Source organism: Rhodnius prolixus, unplaced genomic scaffold (genome assembly GCF_049639745.1).
Source record: "Rhodnius prolixus isolate KJV_2025 unplaced genomic scaffold, Rpr scaffold_1, whole genome shotgun sequence".
NCBI classification, from domain to species: Eukaryota; Metazoa; Arthropoda; class Insecta; order Hemiptera; family Reduviidae; genus Rhodnius; species Rhodnius prolixus.
This window is the reverse complement of record NW_027411581.1, coordinates 30,089,027-30,106,405: the sequence shown is the minus strand read 5'-3', so window position 1 is coordinate 30,106,405 and position 17,379 is coordinate 30,089,027. Positions and strand designations below refer to the sequence as shown.

Sequence of the window (17,379 nt, the reverse complement as noted above, 5' to 3'; positions counted from 1 at the left end):
ATCCCAGGTTTTCGATGAACCTCTACTCTGTGGTCTTATTTGCTAACTCCATTTCCTTCAAGCCTGCTTCCGCTTTACTGATCCCAGTTACTCTTCCGGCTTATTCGTAATGCTGTCCATCATCTCTAACACTAAACACATTCCATGGCAGGTGACTCACTCGTACTTCATCGGGCCCAATTAACACATTTATAGCAGAGCAGTTCCTCCAACAAGAAGATGCCTATGTATTAAACGCGTGTGACCAATTTTGGGCCTCGTTAGTATAACAACAGATTTCCGCCGAGGGAGCTTTTCGACTGGCCTAATTCGTACGCAAGACTTTATATCTTTCAATTTTTCTTTCATGAGAATCCATAGATTCTGCCGTTTACCTATCAATTTCTTTCATTAAAAATTTCAAATTATTAGGACGTAATGGAGTAATCATATCTATATTTCCAGAGGTAGCACTTAAAGAGGATTTTGTACAAAACTGAGGGCCTATTTGCTTCTTTTTTTTTTTCTTCTTTTCTTTTTAAAAAATTTGTTTGTTTCACAAAATGTAAGTTAGGATATTCTACTATTTACATTTAGGTAATGATAGGTTAAGCTTTATTTAAGTGGGGAGTGGAATATTAAGCTCCTCCTCATAGCAATGAATGCAAGAAGTGACAGTTTGTGGCTGTGTATTTACGTAGGTTAGGATTTTATCTGGGGCGAAGGTAATGCAATCAAAGTACTTCACCCCTTCTTATAAATAAATCTTATAGATTAGGTATACCCATTTTAGAGAAGGTAGCAGAAATTAATTTCGAAAGTAGGTGGGTCATTTATTCAAAGCGGTAGCCGCCCTCCAATATGTGCATTAAGCAACAATGATGATAAACGTCTAAGTTCATAATATTTCGGTTACAAGTTAGAAATTGGAAAAAGTAGAGACTAGGAAATTAGAATTGAGGTAAAGTGGTGATAAGGATATAATTAACCCGAAGCATAGAATAAAAGTAAGCAAGTCTCTTCCCACGGTCGAATGGTATAGATGGCTAAAGAGCTGAAGAGAAGCGATCTGCTCTAATATCGTACGACTTCATACTACTTCCGAATGGAAGCTGTAAAGGACTTAGCACGGAAGAAGAGGTGTAATCCTATCACGAGAGGTTAGATGCAGAGACGGCGCTAATGACCAAGTTTTCGATGCGCCGGACAAAAAATATAATATATTTTTAATTTTTATAATTTCATATTATGATAAATTGTTAAGATTAATTTTCGTTTTTTTAAACACATCTGCTGGGAAATATTTAAGTGAGGTCAATTGAAGAAGAAAGAAGACACACTGCTAGGGAAGTGATGTGAGAATTTTATTAGAGAATGGACAAGCTTAGGAGAAGAGTTAAACAAGGATAAGGGGAACATAAGCATTCGTTTTTAGGAGCGCGCAATTAGTAGTGAGCCCAAGAAGAACGTGGTCCTCGGCCAAGGGCAGCCCTCTACCATGACCGGAATGCTCCGCTAGCCGAGTGAGCACTGAATTTCTTCTATCCCCTCCTCTGAGATGCTCCAAGGTAGAAAGAAACCTTGAAACACACTTCACTTCTACAACATTTTATTTCTGCCATTTCAAACTGACCGTTCACCGGAACATCAGCAACATCGTACAAAAGCTCGTAATCATACTTAGCCCAGACTGATTATCTTTATTTCTTTTATCTTAACTTTCTAAAGAGACCCCTCATTTTTACGCAATGTAGTACCATCTCGGTAGTCTCCACGACCTTCAGTGACTGTTGAAACAGGTCTTTTGTTTTCATTCAGTTTCTTTATTAGATCTGTTTAGAGAGTAAGCATGCATGGAGCGAGTCCTCCTCTCTCACTTTTACCTGAAATAAGATATTCAGTGGAACATTCAAAACTTTTCTAGAAGAAAAACATATTCAATGGGCAATTCAATCAGCAAATGAATTGTGCTGCTCCAGGAAAGTAAAATAAAAAAACTTAATTAAAAATTATTCAACGAAATCCATAATAAACACGTAAGCGTTCAGATAGAGTAAATAGAGATAAAGGAAAGTAAAAGTTGGTTGTTGTCATCATATTGGCATTAAAAGGAGCATCATATCAAATAAATATATTTCTTAACAATAATATTCAAAGTATTAAGGTACAATATTTTATTGCTACATTATATACCTGACACCCTATGCTGTAAACTACTTATACACTTTGTTAAATAAGTTAGTTTCATGTTCATACGTATGTGGTACAAACATGTTTTATGAATTATGTTGCATTGAAGTGTCCAACTTTGTTCTGCAAGATCCGCAGAACAAAAAGGTGCAATAACTTAAACTAATTACTACATTAATAACACTGAGTGAGGTGGTAGGAAAGACGAGAAAACAATGTCCGGACCCTCTTAATAAAAAAATGTTTGGTTACGACACTTTTTTGCACAAAAACCATGTAGAAGGATTTGCTGTCACTGTACGTTTCGCATAGGATTTTAAAGTAATCATCAGCAGTTATAAATTGTAGTTATCTCCATTAGATATCAGTAAAATTTGGTTGAATTTAATTTTAAAATATAAAATAATTTTTATTATTAAAGCTTTTTTATAAATACTTTATATTTATGTACAAAGTATATAAATAAATATGGTCTGTAAGTGAGTGATTTGCAGAATTGAGAGGGGCCCTTGTTAGTAGCGTGTCATATTAACCAATAATTAAGTTTAATTAACAGACACTCTAGATCATCTCTGTCACGGCAACACTCCTCTTGCCTTTCTAATGCCAATATTTTCTGTGTAAAATTAATTACTTTTTTTTTATGATCATCATTATTTAAAACAAAAATAAATAAAAAAATTATAATATTCGTCTGAGAACAATTAGTTATTTAAATTGGATGTATTCGCTTGTAGTATGTCAGTGTCACAACAAGAAGAGAATCTTCACACAATAACCATGCACCGAGGAAACAATGATGACCTTTCGCCATAACGATAATTATTTGATCATGATGTACTAATGCGATAAGATTACTTACAGAATGTGTGTGAGTTTAGTTTTTTTTATCAAAACAACCTTTTTCTCTTTTTTATCTTCATCATGTTCAAATTCACCAGCTTTCCGATTTAGACAATCTCAAAGCTTCTACCCTATATCAAATTAAAAACTTATAAGAAGGACATCAACAAATAATTTTGATAAAAATGAATATATATTGAACTATATTGCACTTTTTGGAAACCCCATGGGAAACATCAGGATAATAATTAATTTTGACTTGGTAAACAATGAAAATCGTTTATGAAGATAATTGAGAGGTCCAACTTTCTCTTCCCTGTAAAGCAACAATTTGTGGTCATGGGACTTATAAGTTAAAAGCGTTGCAAAAATTCTGACTTTATACAACTTTGCTAAATGGATTTTTCATTTTTTTTTTTTAATGAAATGGCTCCTATGAATTTCATTAGACTTTTTTAATTGTATTCTGTTGATCTTATTATTCAAAGAAAATCCGTAAATCTAAACTATATTTCAGTGCATGTCTTAGTAAAATTCGTTTTAGCTATTCTAAGATTGTTTAAATCTAGTTGATGTTATTAATAAATGTGTATTAAAATTCAAAGGTTTTTATTCATGTAATTATTTAAAACATTGAGAGGTACAGCAAAATCGAGCGAGTATTCACATTTGTTTTTGAGATTTTTGTGATTTTAAAGTATCAATAATTCCAAAAAAAAAACGTTCAAGAGATTCCTTTCTATAGATATATATAAGTTTAAGACGCGTCAACACCGGAGGTTATTGAAACCCAGAGCTTTTTCACTGAGTAGTCAGCCAGGGAACAGTGGTCTCGCGTTACAGAAAACACTATCCATCACAGGACAGTGCTTAACTCTTTGCATGAAATTTTAGTTCCAAAACATCTCTTTGATCCGGCAAAACTTGGGTAAATTGTTCGCGCAAGACACCAGATGACATAAAACATGCAATAGTAAGTAGTATGTCCTACTTATGCGACTCTCAGAGAATTATATCTAAATAAATTGCCACGGTTTGGTCAAGATACCCAATATTATATTTTGTCCTATTATCCGAAATTGTTAGCATGACTAACACTGATAACACTGTTTTAACTACTTGCTTCTGGTCACTGATTAATTCTGCTTGGTTCTTTTCGTATCTTCTTTTGAGACTTAAGCGATACTTATTTTTTTAAGGTGTCGATATTACAATTTTAATTTACAATTACTGAGTTAATGATTTAAAGATTAATAATTAATAATAAATGATTAATATGAGTACGGATTAAGCAAATGGTGAAGTTGCAAAGTGGTGTCGTAATTCTATACATAAGTAAGTGACTTGCACAGCTGTCTGCCTCCCAAGTCTCTTCCATAAAGTTGAGGAGACAGTAAGCGGTATCCTTACCGAGTCTCCCCATCTAGACTGTGGTTGTACCAATATAAAATACTAACTTCTGTGGGTGAAAAAAATGCATGAATATTTTTATGGAGACTGATGATAAAACCAAAGAAATTATTAAGTTTTCACTCCGCCTTTTTATATTTAAATCAAGGGATGATTAAATTTAGTTTTGTTTAAACTTTTTAAACATTCTTAACCCCTTAACGTGCACGCTCGAGTTAACTCGAGCGCGCTAAATTGGCCAAACTGTGCACACTCGAGATAATTCGAGCGGCGTTGTACTTTATGCTGCTATAATTTTTCACACTCGAATATAATCGAGAATTGAAAATAATGTGAAAGCAAAGAAAAACAATCGTTTTATTGATATTTATCATTTACATGGGATTGCAAGCTATAACACTTACTTAATCGTATAAAATATAGCGGTTTTTTTTCAAAAATACTGTGCATTAAGGGGTTAATTGGGCCGGCTAAAAGCTAAATATTTTTGGACAAACGCTTTATGGTTCCCAATTTAGGGCTGCGATAATTCCTTAAGAAGATAACTTTTACTCGTCTAACTGGATGAATTTCTAGAAGAATAAAGACATGCCGCTGAATTGAAAAGATGACCAAAACCCGAGTGTGATATTGAGGGCAGGCGGCAATACTTGGGGTAAAGCTTCACCCTACTTTTTCTTGAAGAAATTTACGTTTCAAAACTTATTATTTGTAAGATAAAATCGCTAAATATAACAAAGTTAATTAGAAGTTGCCTATCCGAACTAGCGATTTCTTCAAATTAGATTTTTACATTCATGTTACTTGCGCTAAGAAATGGTATAACCTCAATATACTCAAATAGCACCTTACTCTGGATCAAACTTGAGAAGACTGTCAAATAAGAGTTATAAATAGAATAGAATAGAATAATTTTATTTGTTTTCAGGGTTCTACCCTATACAAATGGAATTTGGTTAAGTAAAATAAAATAAAATAATACTTTATCAAAAAAGTGGGTGGAGCATATCGTATGTCGATTTCATTTTCGTATGCCATTTGTACAGTTGAAGTGACAGTTTAATGTCAAGCTGCAGGTTTTTCCATCATTTTTTCCTGCCTTTTTATCCTAGTTTCCTTTAAATATATAATGTGATGAAGGTTGCAATGTAATTACATATTGAAACTTCATGCTTGTAATATATATATTAATAATAAAGTTTTTTTACTACTATTATTTATCTAGAGACAGTTTAGAAGGGGATAGAAGAAAAAAAAAATATTTCCAGCTAATATAAAAACTGGATCCCTGGTAATGTTAGGTTTAGTGTGTAAAAAAGCAGTGGAAACAGTAGAAATAGCAGTGGACCTGAATTATACCAGAGAAGAGAAGAGTCTGGATTTAAGAGATTTTATCTTTAATACTTGTAAAGTGCCTGTTAAGTTAATAACTTTGAAACCACATAAGTTACTTAGAAGAATGATAGAAAATGAAAATAGAATACATTACTGATGAGTAAACAGATTGGTAATAGTAGATTAAGAACATCTTACGCCTCCTTAAGAACAACTTGGGAGCAATGGGAAGTAGCGTAAATTGTTAGAGTGAATGGTTTTCTTTAAATACTGAAAACTTCACTAGAGAACTTAGAGTTGTTCCAAAACCTGAACAATGCTCTCAGCGAAAATAACTTAGTCACAGAGAGGAAAAAACAATGCATCAATAATGTGTTGGTCAGGAATGCAGATCGAAAGAAATTTACTTTAGTCTTTATAACTTTAGTCTTCAATTAGCCTTCAATTTCGAGAATTCCAACAATTCAGTTCAAAAAACAGTCTAATATCAATTGTCAAATGATTCTACAACAATCTGCTTATGGACACTCACTATTTTTACTTTCTATCTGAATCAATACATTTAAAACGCTCACCCAAAATACAATTTTTGAAAAGTACCTACCAAGAAAAATGTCAATGTAATCCAATTGACAATTTACATTTTCATCACATGCAGACATTAAGTTTAATAATAACAAAGTTTAAACTGCAATAAAAATTTATAATTTAACAATAAATGCTAATACAATATTTGTTAATAAAATAATTGATTTGGGGTGCGGCCTATAAAAAGTAAACAATAAAATTTTAATTATATTTATATTATAATTTATAATCTTTCTTATTTGCTTTAAGTTATTTTGGATTTAGCTACTTTGTCACATTTGTAGAAAGAAGTGGAATATTTAATACTAAAAATACATTTGGAATAAATATTTTTTTTGTATAAAAGGGATTTTAGTTGAATTTATGTTGGTAGTACGACAATTATGTTTGTTTTTACGATTGCCGGTGTTGGTTGTTTATGTTACTTTAGGGTGATTAAAGGGAATTAATACATGCAGAAAGTGCTTTAATTAGATCTAATTTAATGTTTGACATGGATGTGGAACGAGGTACGGAATGGCATAATATAGTTAATAATTTTATATATTTTGTTCAATGTAATTTTGGATACTTCTACCCTTCACTTCATACATTTTATTTCTATTTTGCCAATTTTCATTACCACATTTGCTAATTAATTCTAAACTAAAATCGAGGGGGCTAATTTTTTTTTAGTGTTACTTTAAAAGCTTGATTTTGATACAAGGAATGATCAGAGGAATATTGGAATAGCTTCTTTAATTCTTATAGCCTAATAGGAACATAAATGTAGTTTTTTAAAATTTAAAATATGAAATTAATAATCGTGGTGTATCTGAAAAATTAAGATATCCAGAAGTGAAAGAAGAATGGACAAGTTCAATGATAATCTTCTTTCAGTTAGTGATTGGTGTGCCTTTGCTCTATCAATATCGTAATATAAATGTAAATTTTTCAGCTTTAACATTTTTTAATTTTCAGATATCGAAGGCTTAATATTCTTAATATCACTGCTAATTTCAAATTTTATGTCATGTTCAGGAAGATATTTCAGATTTATATTTTTTATTATCGCATAAGTAAGGACTTATTCATTAAGAAAAGTACAATCTGACATTAATTTTCAAATTTATAGTTACCCATAAAAAAATGAAACATCATATTTTGAGGGTCATGCTGGCTAAGAACAAAGCGTTCAGTGTTTTGATTAAAACAAATTATTTTTGTGTGTGTGTGTGTTACGGTCCCATTTGTTCGAATTTATTATTTTGTTTGCACTATTCTCAAGTGAAAGACTATCTTGTTTACTCGTTTAAAAGTTTCTTAAACTGAAAAGGAAATATTTTTATTGTGTTATTTATTATTCCAGCAATGCCTACGAAGAAATTTAAAGGAGCAAGTGACAAAAAAGATAATAAGGAAAATGAAAATAGTAATCCTGTTAATCGGAAAGGAGTGCTCCTTTCGCTCGTCAGTGGTGATCAGATGGAAATCCCAGAAAAAGATATTGTAAGAAAATTTAATAATTTTTAATTAATTTAATTAGAAATTGGGTTACTAAAGTCATCATAAGTATTGCATACATTTACTTTGCAGATGGGGCGTTGTAGATCAGTAACAGAATTTGAAAAACTAAATCGAATCGGAGAAGGAACATATGGAATAGTTTGTAAGCTTTCTTAAATTTATGTTAACAATAACAATGTTAAGAATCACAATAATATAGCTTCAGTTTAAATCTTGTAAAGTTAGTTTGTTGAGCTTTTGGGCGAACATAATCCCTTTTGATTAGCAACATGAAAACTCAATTTAAATATATTTATTTTTGAATAGGGTTTCAATAACAATACCACTTTTTTTAATGAAGTTTTTTTTATTCTATTTTAAGACAGGGCAAGAGATACGAAAAACGATAATATTGTTGCTTTGAAAAAAGTGAGGATGGAACATGAGCGAGATGGTCTTCCTCTGAGTGGACTTAGGGAGATATCAGTACTATTGAGTTGTAAACATGAAAACATAGTTGAACTAAAAGAGGTTGCCGTTGGGAGGAGTTTGGAAAGGTAATATTTATTTAGAAATTATATATCGAGCTTTTATCTTTTTATGATCCTCAGTAGCAAAAAAAAAAAAAAAAAATGATGCGATCTTTTCGATATAAATTATTCAAACTCGAACGCAGCATTCTACATTTGTGTTAAAAACTGTAAGCTACCAGGAGATAATCAGTCACACAATTTTGGCAGAGAGGCCAAATATAAGATCGGAATTGCTTCTCAAATAGCTATGTGCTCAGGTACATGGAAATATTTTGGGTTTGTTACTTTAAATCTCAGAAAAAGAAAGAAATGAATGTATGCGTTTTTCATCTAATACCTAGTTTATCTACATTGGCTTATGATGTAACGATTTCTAAGTTGTGAAGAGATTTTTTTTTTATTATTAAACTATATAAAAATGGATCTCCCTTTTTGCAAACACCAACTCTAGTTAAGTTCGAATTGCAGCATTAACTTTTAGGAAAAAAGGGAGTGACGTAATATTGTGCTAACTTAAGATTATCTAAGCAAAGCATTTGATTAAACTAGAAAAGAAGACAAGAGAATATTGACATTGGAAGGAGAGGAGCGTTTGGTGTAAAGATTATCAGCTCAGAATTGTTAGTGAGAGATCTTTGTTGTTGTCCTACCTGATGCTAGTTTTTATTTGTTGGAAATAAGGTCATAGTGAAGTATAACATTTTGCTCCCTTCCCCCACGATGCGAAACTTGGTAATCAGACTTATGCCCTGCCTGATAAAAATATTGCTTTATTCATTCTCTTGGAGAGGACTAGAGCAGAAAATGTAGATTATACTGTAGTTTATAAAATATATAAAGACGATGGCTTTAATAAGTGCCTCGGAATTAGGTGGGGGTGTTGTTTTAGCCCACTTTTCTTAATCTTAATCTTGGATCGTGCAATAGAAGCAGCGAGACAAAGAATCATTAAATATCATTTAATTTTATTTTTTTTGGCTGTGAGGAACTACAGCCAGTTTATCTTATTTGATTAGGTAATGTTTGCAAAGAATAATAGATTGTCGATAAAACTTTTTATACTTAAGAAATAGCACAAAAACTTATATCTTTGAATCATTTGAAGATTAAAGAAATGAGATTTGGAAGGAACAGAGTGGAAAGAGCAATTTCGTTGGATATTGCAGGCCACTTATTGCAACAGTGATTTGGAGTTTGACAGTAATTTGGAGGGTGAAGACACAACAGGAATTGAGATAAAGGAAAGGATTAAGGCTGTGTGAAAGTGTTTCAGCTGTTTGAAGGTTTCCCTAAAAAAATTAAAAAAAAAAAAAAGGTGTGTCTAAGAAGAGCAAAAAGGGCTCCATTTCCGTTCGAAGTGCAGCAAAATGTTTTATTTATTATTATATCCCTATTGAGAGCAAAGTCCCCTTTGGCATCTATGTTCCTAACAGTACCTTCCAGTTCCTACATACTGGATCCAAACCGAGTTTAGAACAGTGAACTTTAGTCATGGATTGTCAAAGATTACTGTTCGATATAGTTCACAAAACTTTAAGAATATCAGTTTCCAAAGAAAATAGAATTCTAACAGTATTCTAAACCTCGAGAAAACAAAAAAAACTTCTTTATAGATATTATTGATTTTTTTTTTTAAAGATGCTCAACGTGTAAGGTCCTTCGCATCTGGCAATGTTTCTTTATGACACTACACTAGTTTTACTGAAGCCGAGCTTTTATAGCATGTACTGGTCTGAGAATCTATCATTATTATTATTACCCTTAATGGACTTTGGAATAGTTCCCTATATTGCTCAAAAGAGGAAATCAATTTATTTAAACTGCGATTATTCTAAAAACACCAATTCTAATAAAAAGCAGACTCATGTATATAAATACTTTCATCCAAATATGTAAATACAATCACACTCATTAAATCATACCTATTGGGCATTCACTCTCAATTTACTTAAACACTAATTGAAATTAGTGATGGAGTATTTGGTATTCCTCGTGATTACATTAATTACCTAATTTAAGATAACTTATTTACAAACTATATAATTATACATTCATACGACCTTTTCACACTTACGTTGGGGTCGGGGTGCCAATCCCGGCACAGACTCGCACTCCAGAATACAGTGGCCCCTGAAATATGGGAAGAAATCTCTCCTTCATTGTAGCAAACAAGTATAATTCTTCAGATCATTATTATTTTCAACACACTACAATTATGTAAAAATCTTAATTATAGGTACAGAAAACGTCGCTAGTGCCGCCACCTGGGCTACAACTGAGATATTATTTAAATTTAATCGGTTTATTAATTATTCCATTAAAAAAAAATTATTTTAGTAACTGATTCGGACATCGTAACATGAAATTGACTTTGGTTTCAATTAAAATAAAATTTAAATCAGTATTGCAAAGTTTGCAATGTAATAGAAAAAATGCTTACCTTAGCTCAAGAAAGACTAACGCATAGCCCTTGGTATTCGCGAACCTTTTTGCCGTGGCTCTCTTTCCATCTCCTCTCCCTCTCTCACTTTTCTCGGAATACTTGAGTCAATTCTCCTTCATACTACTGCAAACTTCAGAGGGTGAGATGTTGCCTACCCTGTTCTCCAATTTATCTGATTTAGCTGCTTGGACCTCTCTTGGGTTCCCCTTTATGGCCGAAACATGGCGTCCAGTATTCCTTTGGAACATGTCAGATTGCTGACTTGGTATGTCTCCTCCTACACTGACTGCCAAAATTACTATTGGACCTCTGAACCGTGCTTGATTTTTTACGACTCACCTATCTATATTGCTTGTTGGATAAAATCAATATCTCCCACATTATTTTTTGTGGTTCGATAAGTCTTTTGGCTGAAGCTCTTTTTTCATTTGCAACTGAGTAAGTCCGTTTGTTGTCGGATTGTAGCCAGCATTATTATTACCGGAGATTTTTAATCCTGGATACTAAAGTAGAATCGCGTTACACTCTGTTCTTAGGAATATTTAATAGTTTTAAAGGTCGATGTCATGCTTGATGTGTTTAGGCGTACCAATTAAAATTGATTATATATTATTTCAAATAGCTGTTGATTCCTGCTTTTATAAAGGGGCCCAATTAATCAATATCAATTACTCTAATCTTTTAGGGATGAAATTGGAGGCTTTTCTCTTTGTTTCTTTCCCGTGGAATTTCTTATTCATTAGTATAACTCTAGCCTGCCTAGATCTTGACTTCGCCACCATAAGTGCTGCTACAAACAGAGCATGGGAGTTCACAGTTTTGGCTTGCCTATCCGTTGATTGTGCCCAGTTTGAACAGATTCTTTAAAAAAAATAACGTAATTTTGACAATATAACTGAAATTTGTTTTTCATATTTTAAATTACCACAAATTTTGAAAAACTTCACCCATTTCAAAAAAAATTTTTTTTTTTAGGAGCTCAAATACTATAAAAATATGCAACAAAAAATATAACGTTCCATTTGAAAAACAAAAGTTGGATTCTGTATCTCGAGATTCAAGGGTTTAAAAAAATGGGTCAATCACTGAAAATAAACTAGGCTAAAAATGATTAAATACGTGTTTTTTATTTTTTCGAAATTTCCCGCCGTTAAAAAAAAAAAGTGGGTGGAGCATATACGTAACTTTGGTCACCCTGTTTAAATGTACAACTCAACTCTCTGTATGGGTTATGTAACTTAAACAAATAAACTATCTATCTATCTATCTATCTCGTAATTCCTTGATAAGGCTGTAATAATGTGTAAAGTAATAAATAAACTTAGGAGTAACAGTTTGCGGAAACATTTCCTACTAAAGAGTATTTTAATCCATCTGTCTTATGTATATTCGCCGAAATTTTAATACGAATTCTACTCCATCTTTGAATTTCTGGGAGAGAAACCAATTTTTCGCTGGGCCTGTCATGTTAGCTTTAGCTGCCGCAGCTTTAGTTTTACTGGTCCTGTTTTGCGATTTGTCAAATCTAATTAACGCTTTAATCCGTACTGCTTCAAAGCTAAACTCCTTGAGTGAATGTGAATAAGTGAATATTTCATTTAAATCACGCTTTACGGAGAATTCCCTGGATATGGAGATTTTGAATTAGGACTTTACTTTGGGCTAATGCTTATGTTATCCGTAGATTGTTTTGTTGCTGCACCTTCGTTATTACTATTTTAATGATTTGCATAACCTCTGCGTTCCATCCAAACTTCCTTCTCTATTCAGTCTTATAATCCTACATAGAACTGTGACTTTTAACGGGAGAAGGTGCACTTCAGCAAAGAAAGATTTCATCAAACCCTTAAAACAATTATAAAAATTGTAAAATTAACTGTAATTCAGAGGATGTCCTATTTTTACCAACAAAGCTACTTTCAAGTCAAAACACTTCAAATTTTTCCTAGGACCTGCACTTTAAAATAATTATAAAACCTTATTATTTTATTTCATTTAACTGTTTATTTTATTTTTTCAGTATATTCTTAGTAATGGAGTATTGTGAACAAGATTTAGCAAGCTTACTAGACAATATGCAAGCTCCATTTACAGAAGCACAAGTGAAGTGTATTATGATACAAGTTCTCAAAGGACTTAGGTACCTTCACAACAACTTCATCGTTCACAGAGATCTGAAAGTATCTAATCTTTTGATGACTGATAAAGGTTGTGTTAAAATTGGTATGTATTTTTCTTATTTTGTTAATTTTCAATGAATTTTCAATTTATGTTTATTTCTTATTAATAGCTGTAAAATCAAAATGTGTGCTCCTCATCACACTTTTTCGTTCTCAAGGGACCCCATCGTTATAAACATTAAGAACTTTTAGGCATTACTTTCTTAAGAATAGCTTGATATTTTAAAGGTAGCTCGAGGTAGCATCATATCCTCAAAATATGGTGGCCATTAAAAGTCCAATAAGCCATAAATAGCATCTCTAAGCTGAGGAGGAACTGGGCTGGAGATTAAATAAGAAAGTGACAGCTGGGGTCGACTCCAAAACGAACACCATTGTTAAAAGCACGACAATTTTATTGAGAAGGGAAAAGCGGAAGTTCCAGGATCGAGTGAGATGGCTGCTGTTAGATTTTCTCTTCCTAGAAGCCTCCTCAGTTTACTGTATGGTAGAGGACATTGTTGTCTTTGACGAGAGAACACTGTTTGAAAGCGGCGGCACTCCAAGAAGGCTTGAGGCGTCAATGACAACAGTTGTTGAAGTCCTTAATAGAAATAAATAAAAAAAAACATGTCGAGTTATTTATCTTGCTTCTACGAAAGCAATCTCAGATTTCTTTTCACATATGATCAACTTCCTTTGAATTTAAAAAGTGCCTTACATGTTTGTTTAATATTCAGGGTTTTAAAATATAAGAACCACTTTTTTCCAGCTGACTTTGGGCTAGCACGTTGGTTTGGTTTGCCTGTTCAGCCAATGACTCCTCGAGTAGTTACATTGTGGTACAGATCACCAGAATTATTGTTACAAGCCAAAACTCAAACAACGTCTGTGGATATGTGGGCTGCAGGATGCATACTTGGAGAACTACTAGGTAAAAATTTAATTCTTTAGACTTAAACCTTAAAAAATAAAATAACCTATAATTGAATTTTAGGTTCACAGTATTGAAAGTAAAAATTGGGAACTTAACTCTCCAGTCTTTCAACACTTACCTTAAAAATTTGTTTCATGAAAATATGATAAACTGAAGCGGAGGTCTTCGTCTTAGATGAGTTCTTGAAACTTAATATTATCCTTCTAAACTGATTAAATGCCTCTCTTCAAACTCGTGAATTTGTTCGACATATTTTATCTCACTAATAGGCTAATAGGTCAGCAAGTTTACTGCGAGAAGGTTATTTATTGTGAAGTGGAGTAAAAATACTCCAGATGTTATTTTTAAAAAAATCTAGTTTATCTTTTTTATTTAGTATGAAATATTTACTTAGTTGTAAAAATAGGATAGTTCGTGGCATTTTATTAAAACCAGAAACTCTACTCTACTAACTGAGCTGGACAAATACAAAATTGATTTAACAGCTATCCAAGTGATCAGGAGGACCGGCAAAGGAATATTACAGCACGCTTTCGGTACTGGTTTTATCATAAACAGGAAATGAAATAAAATGTCCTTGATTTCAAAGCAATAGTCCCAATATATGTTACCTACGTGTGAAAGGAAATTATTTTTAACTATATTTTGTTAAGATGAACCCCCTGAAGTGTCTAAAGAAAGCGAGAAAGGTGAATTCTACGGACTCCTAGAAAAAACGTTGGATGACTGCCCCGGATATGATATAAAGATAGCGCTTGGAAATTAAACGTAAAAATAGGGAGAGGGAGATCATGTACTATCCAACTGTTGGGCGATATAGTCTGCATGAACAATCAAATGATAATGGGCTAGTTCAGTGATGGGCAAAGTACGGCCCGCGGGCCAACTCCGGCCCGCGAAAGTATTTAATCCGGCTCGCCGAGGGTCCATCGACAGGATAGTATATGGCCCGCTATAATTACGTTTTGACGGTCGAGAAGTATAAAGTAGATTCTACTTAGTAGAATAATAGATGCATAACCTATAGGTTAAGCTAAACTAGCCGCGTAGTTACACAAGTGTGTAATGCTGTAATGTTCTTATAATATTATAATTAAAAGCTTTAACACAAAATGCATTTTTTCTATAATTCTGGCCCTCCTCTAGAATTTCTTAAACTTTGTGGCCCCCCATTAAAAAAGTTTGCCCACCACTGGGCTAGTTAATCTGGTTGCTGCACAAGATGTGGTCATCAGGAACACTTTATTTCCCCCACAAAAGAATTCATAAGGCCACCTGCAGACCATCGAGAGTTCTACCCATAATCAAATTGACCAGCTACTGATTAGTACCAGACATAGGTCAAACATCATGGAAATTCGAGTGTACAGAGGGGCAAACGTTGATTCAGTGCAGTGTAGCACGAACCAGAGTGAAGATCCGTAGCACCAGAAGCGCTGATGTACCGAAAGCCAAGAAATTGTAATATATCTAGATTAAGAAAAACAGCAATCGAGGAAAAATACTCGCAAATGCTCACCTCAAACCTCGCAAGATTAGCATCGGAGCTCAAAATGTTGAAGACGAATGGACGAGGTGCATCGAAGCTATTCGTATTCTTCCCCCAAAAAAGTTATGAAGGAAAGGCTGAACCGTGTAAGAAGAGTCCTAGAGTTGGGTTGATAGTGTAAGAGAAGATGCCAGAAGTATGCTTGGCATCAGGAATGAGAAGGCTTCCGCAATGAATCGAGAGGACTGGGGGAAGAGCATCGAGAAGTCCAAGGCTCATTAGAGGGCTGTTGTTGCCTATTATTGTTGATAATGAAGTTTAATTTTAAATTCTTTAAAGACTTTATCAAAACATCTAGTTTATGTGGACTTTCCACATTTATAATTTTTTAAAATGCTTCATTACAGGATTTAGACCCAAAATTGCCCACATCCCACCAAGCTCAAAGCTTTTCTTTTTAATTTCGTTTGTTTTTGTTTTACAGGACATAGGCCATTGTTACCGGGAAGAAGTGAACTAGCCCAGTTGGAACTAATAGTAGATTTGTTAGGCACCCCTTCTGATTCTATATGGCCTGAGTATTCTAGTTTACCGGCTTTACAGAATTTTTCACTGAAGCATCAACCTTATAATAACCTAAAACAGAGATTTCCCTGGCTCTCAGCCGCTGGCCTGAGGCTGCTCAATTTTTTGTTTATGTACGATCCTAAAAAAAGAGCTACTGCTGATGAATGTTTACAAAGTTCATATTTCAAGGAGCCACCATTGCGTAAGGAAATCTTTCATTACTTTATATTACTTTCTTACTTTACTTAAATTATTTTTTTATAATTCCTTTAAATTACAGGAGTGACTTTGAAATGTTAGTGTAGAAAACTATAATAAAGTTCGTTTGCCATTCCCCTCCTAGCGCGCCACTAATTTGCTAGTTGGAAGTAATGTCCGCTTAAAAAAAAAAAAAAAAAGCATTACTTTAATTCCATTTAATCAAACCCCAGCGAATGGAAACTTCAGTTCTTTTCAAATACCCACACATTTCAATGCTACATAGACATTCAGTTGATAAATTAAATAAAATTTTATGTAATCTTAAGAGTAAAGTTTAATTTTAAGATACATAACAGATGTGTAACCGACAATATTCTAAGTACTTCTTTTCTTTTTCGAGTTTTAGGATAGTTTGCAAAGATTTTTACTTCAAACTTTATGCGCAATCAAATAAAATACATCTCAACGACTAAATTTATGAAAAATTGACGATGTTTTTTTTTCAGCTTGTGATCCAAAGATGATGCCAACTTTTCCGCAACATAGAAATATGAAGACTAAAAGTAATAATGGCACCAATCCACCCGCTCCATCAAGTGCTGTTGATACTGGTATAAATGATCAAACAATGAATTTACCAGCTATCACTGACTTGGTTTGTTTCAAAGTTATCATTTTTATTAATTAATTAATTATATATTTACGTGTTACTACAATCTTTCTTTTATTTTTAGCTTGGTTCTTTGGTGAAGAAGCGGACGTACGATTAAGTAATTTCCTATTGTCTTATATTCATAACGCCTATATTTATGCTGAATTTGTTTCAATAATTACATTTTTGTAATTTCATATCTCCTTAAGCCATGTAATTATATAATTTTGTAAATGAAATTTCTTTTAGTTTATGAATTGCCATAATGAATAATCCCTAGCATGCTATTTAGCTATCCAGGAACCAATAGCTCAAGCATACATTATTATGTATTTTGTTTAGGGCGGCAAACTTATTATTCACATTTATTAATTTAAGTGACAATAGTAGAAATAGTAAGTGTACGTTAAATTGTTGCATGAAAGTGTGAATAGATATTTAACATAATTAAATAATAAATAAATTATGACTTTCTCTTATTTTATTTTTATTCGTTTTTGTTTCTGTCAAATTTAAAAGTTAATGTAAAATAGGAACTGTTTTACGGCAGTATTGAACTATTAAATTG

The 17,379-nt window shown here is 32.8% G+C and overlaps 1 protein-coding gene across 1 annotated transcript; it reads left to right on the top strand.

The window, feature by feature from the left end:
- Window positions 1–6,694: 6,694 nt before the first annotated feature.
- Cdc2rk (cyclin-dependent kinase 10) lies at window positions 6,695–17,295 on the top strand. Its single transcript, XM_074136764.1, has 9 exons — window positions 6,695–6,854; window positions 7,694–7,833; window positions 7,921–7,993; window positions 8,213–8,387; window positions 12,827–13,029; window positions 13,738–13,899; window positions 15,876–16,160; window positions 16,666–16,814; window positions 16,894–17,295. Exons 1-9 carry the CDS (start codon window positions 6,830–6,832, stop codon window positions 16,927–16,929), a joined length of 1,248 nt encoding a protein of 415 aa, XP_073992865.1. The 5' UTR covers window positions 6,695–6,829; the 3' UTR covers window positions 16,930–17,295.
- The last annotated feature ends 84 nt before the right edge of the window (window positions 17,296–17,379 follow it).

Coding starts and splice junctions, on each gene's coding strand:
- Cdc2rk (XM_074136764.1), top strand. CDS start 6,830: ATGTTTGACATGGATGTGGAACGAG. Junction 8,388..12,826: donor GTTGGGAGGAGTTTGGAAAG/GTAATATTTATT, acceptor TTATTTTTTCAG/TATATTCTTAGTAATGGAGT. Junction 16,161..16,665: donor TTTCAAGGAGCCACCATTGC/GTAAGGAAATCT, acceptor TTTTTTTTTCAG/CTTGTGATCCAAAGATGATG.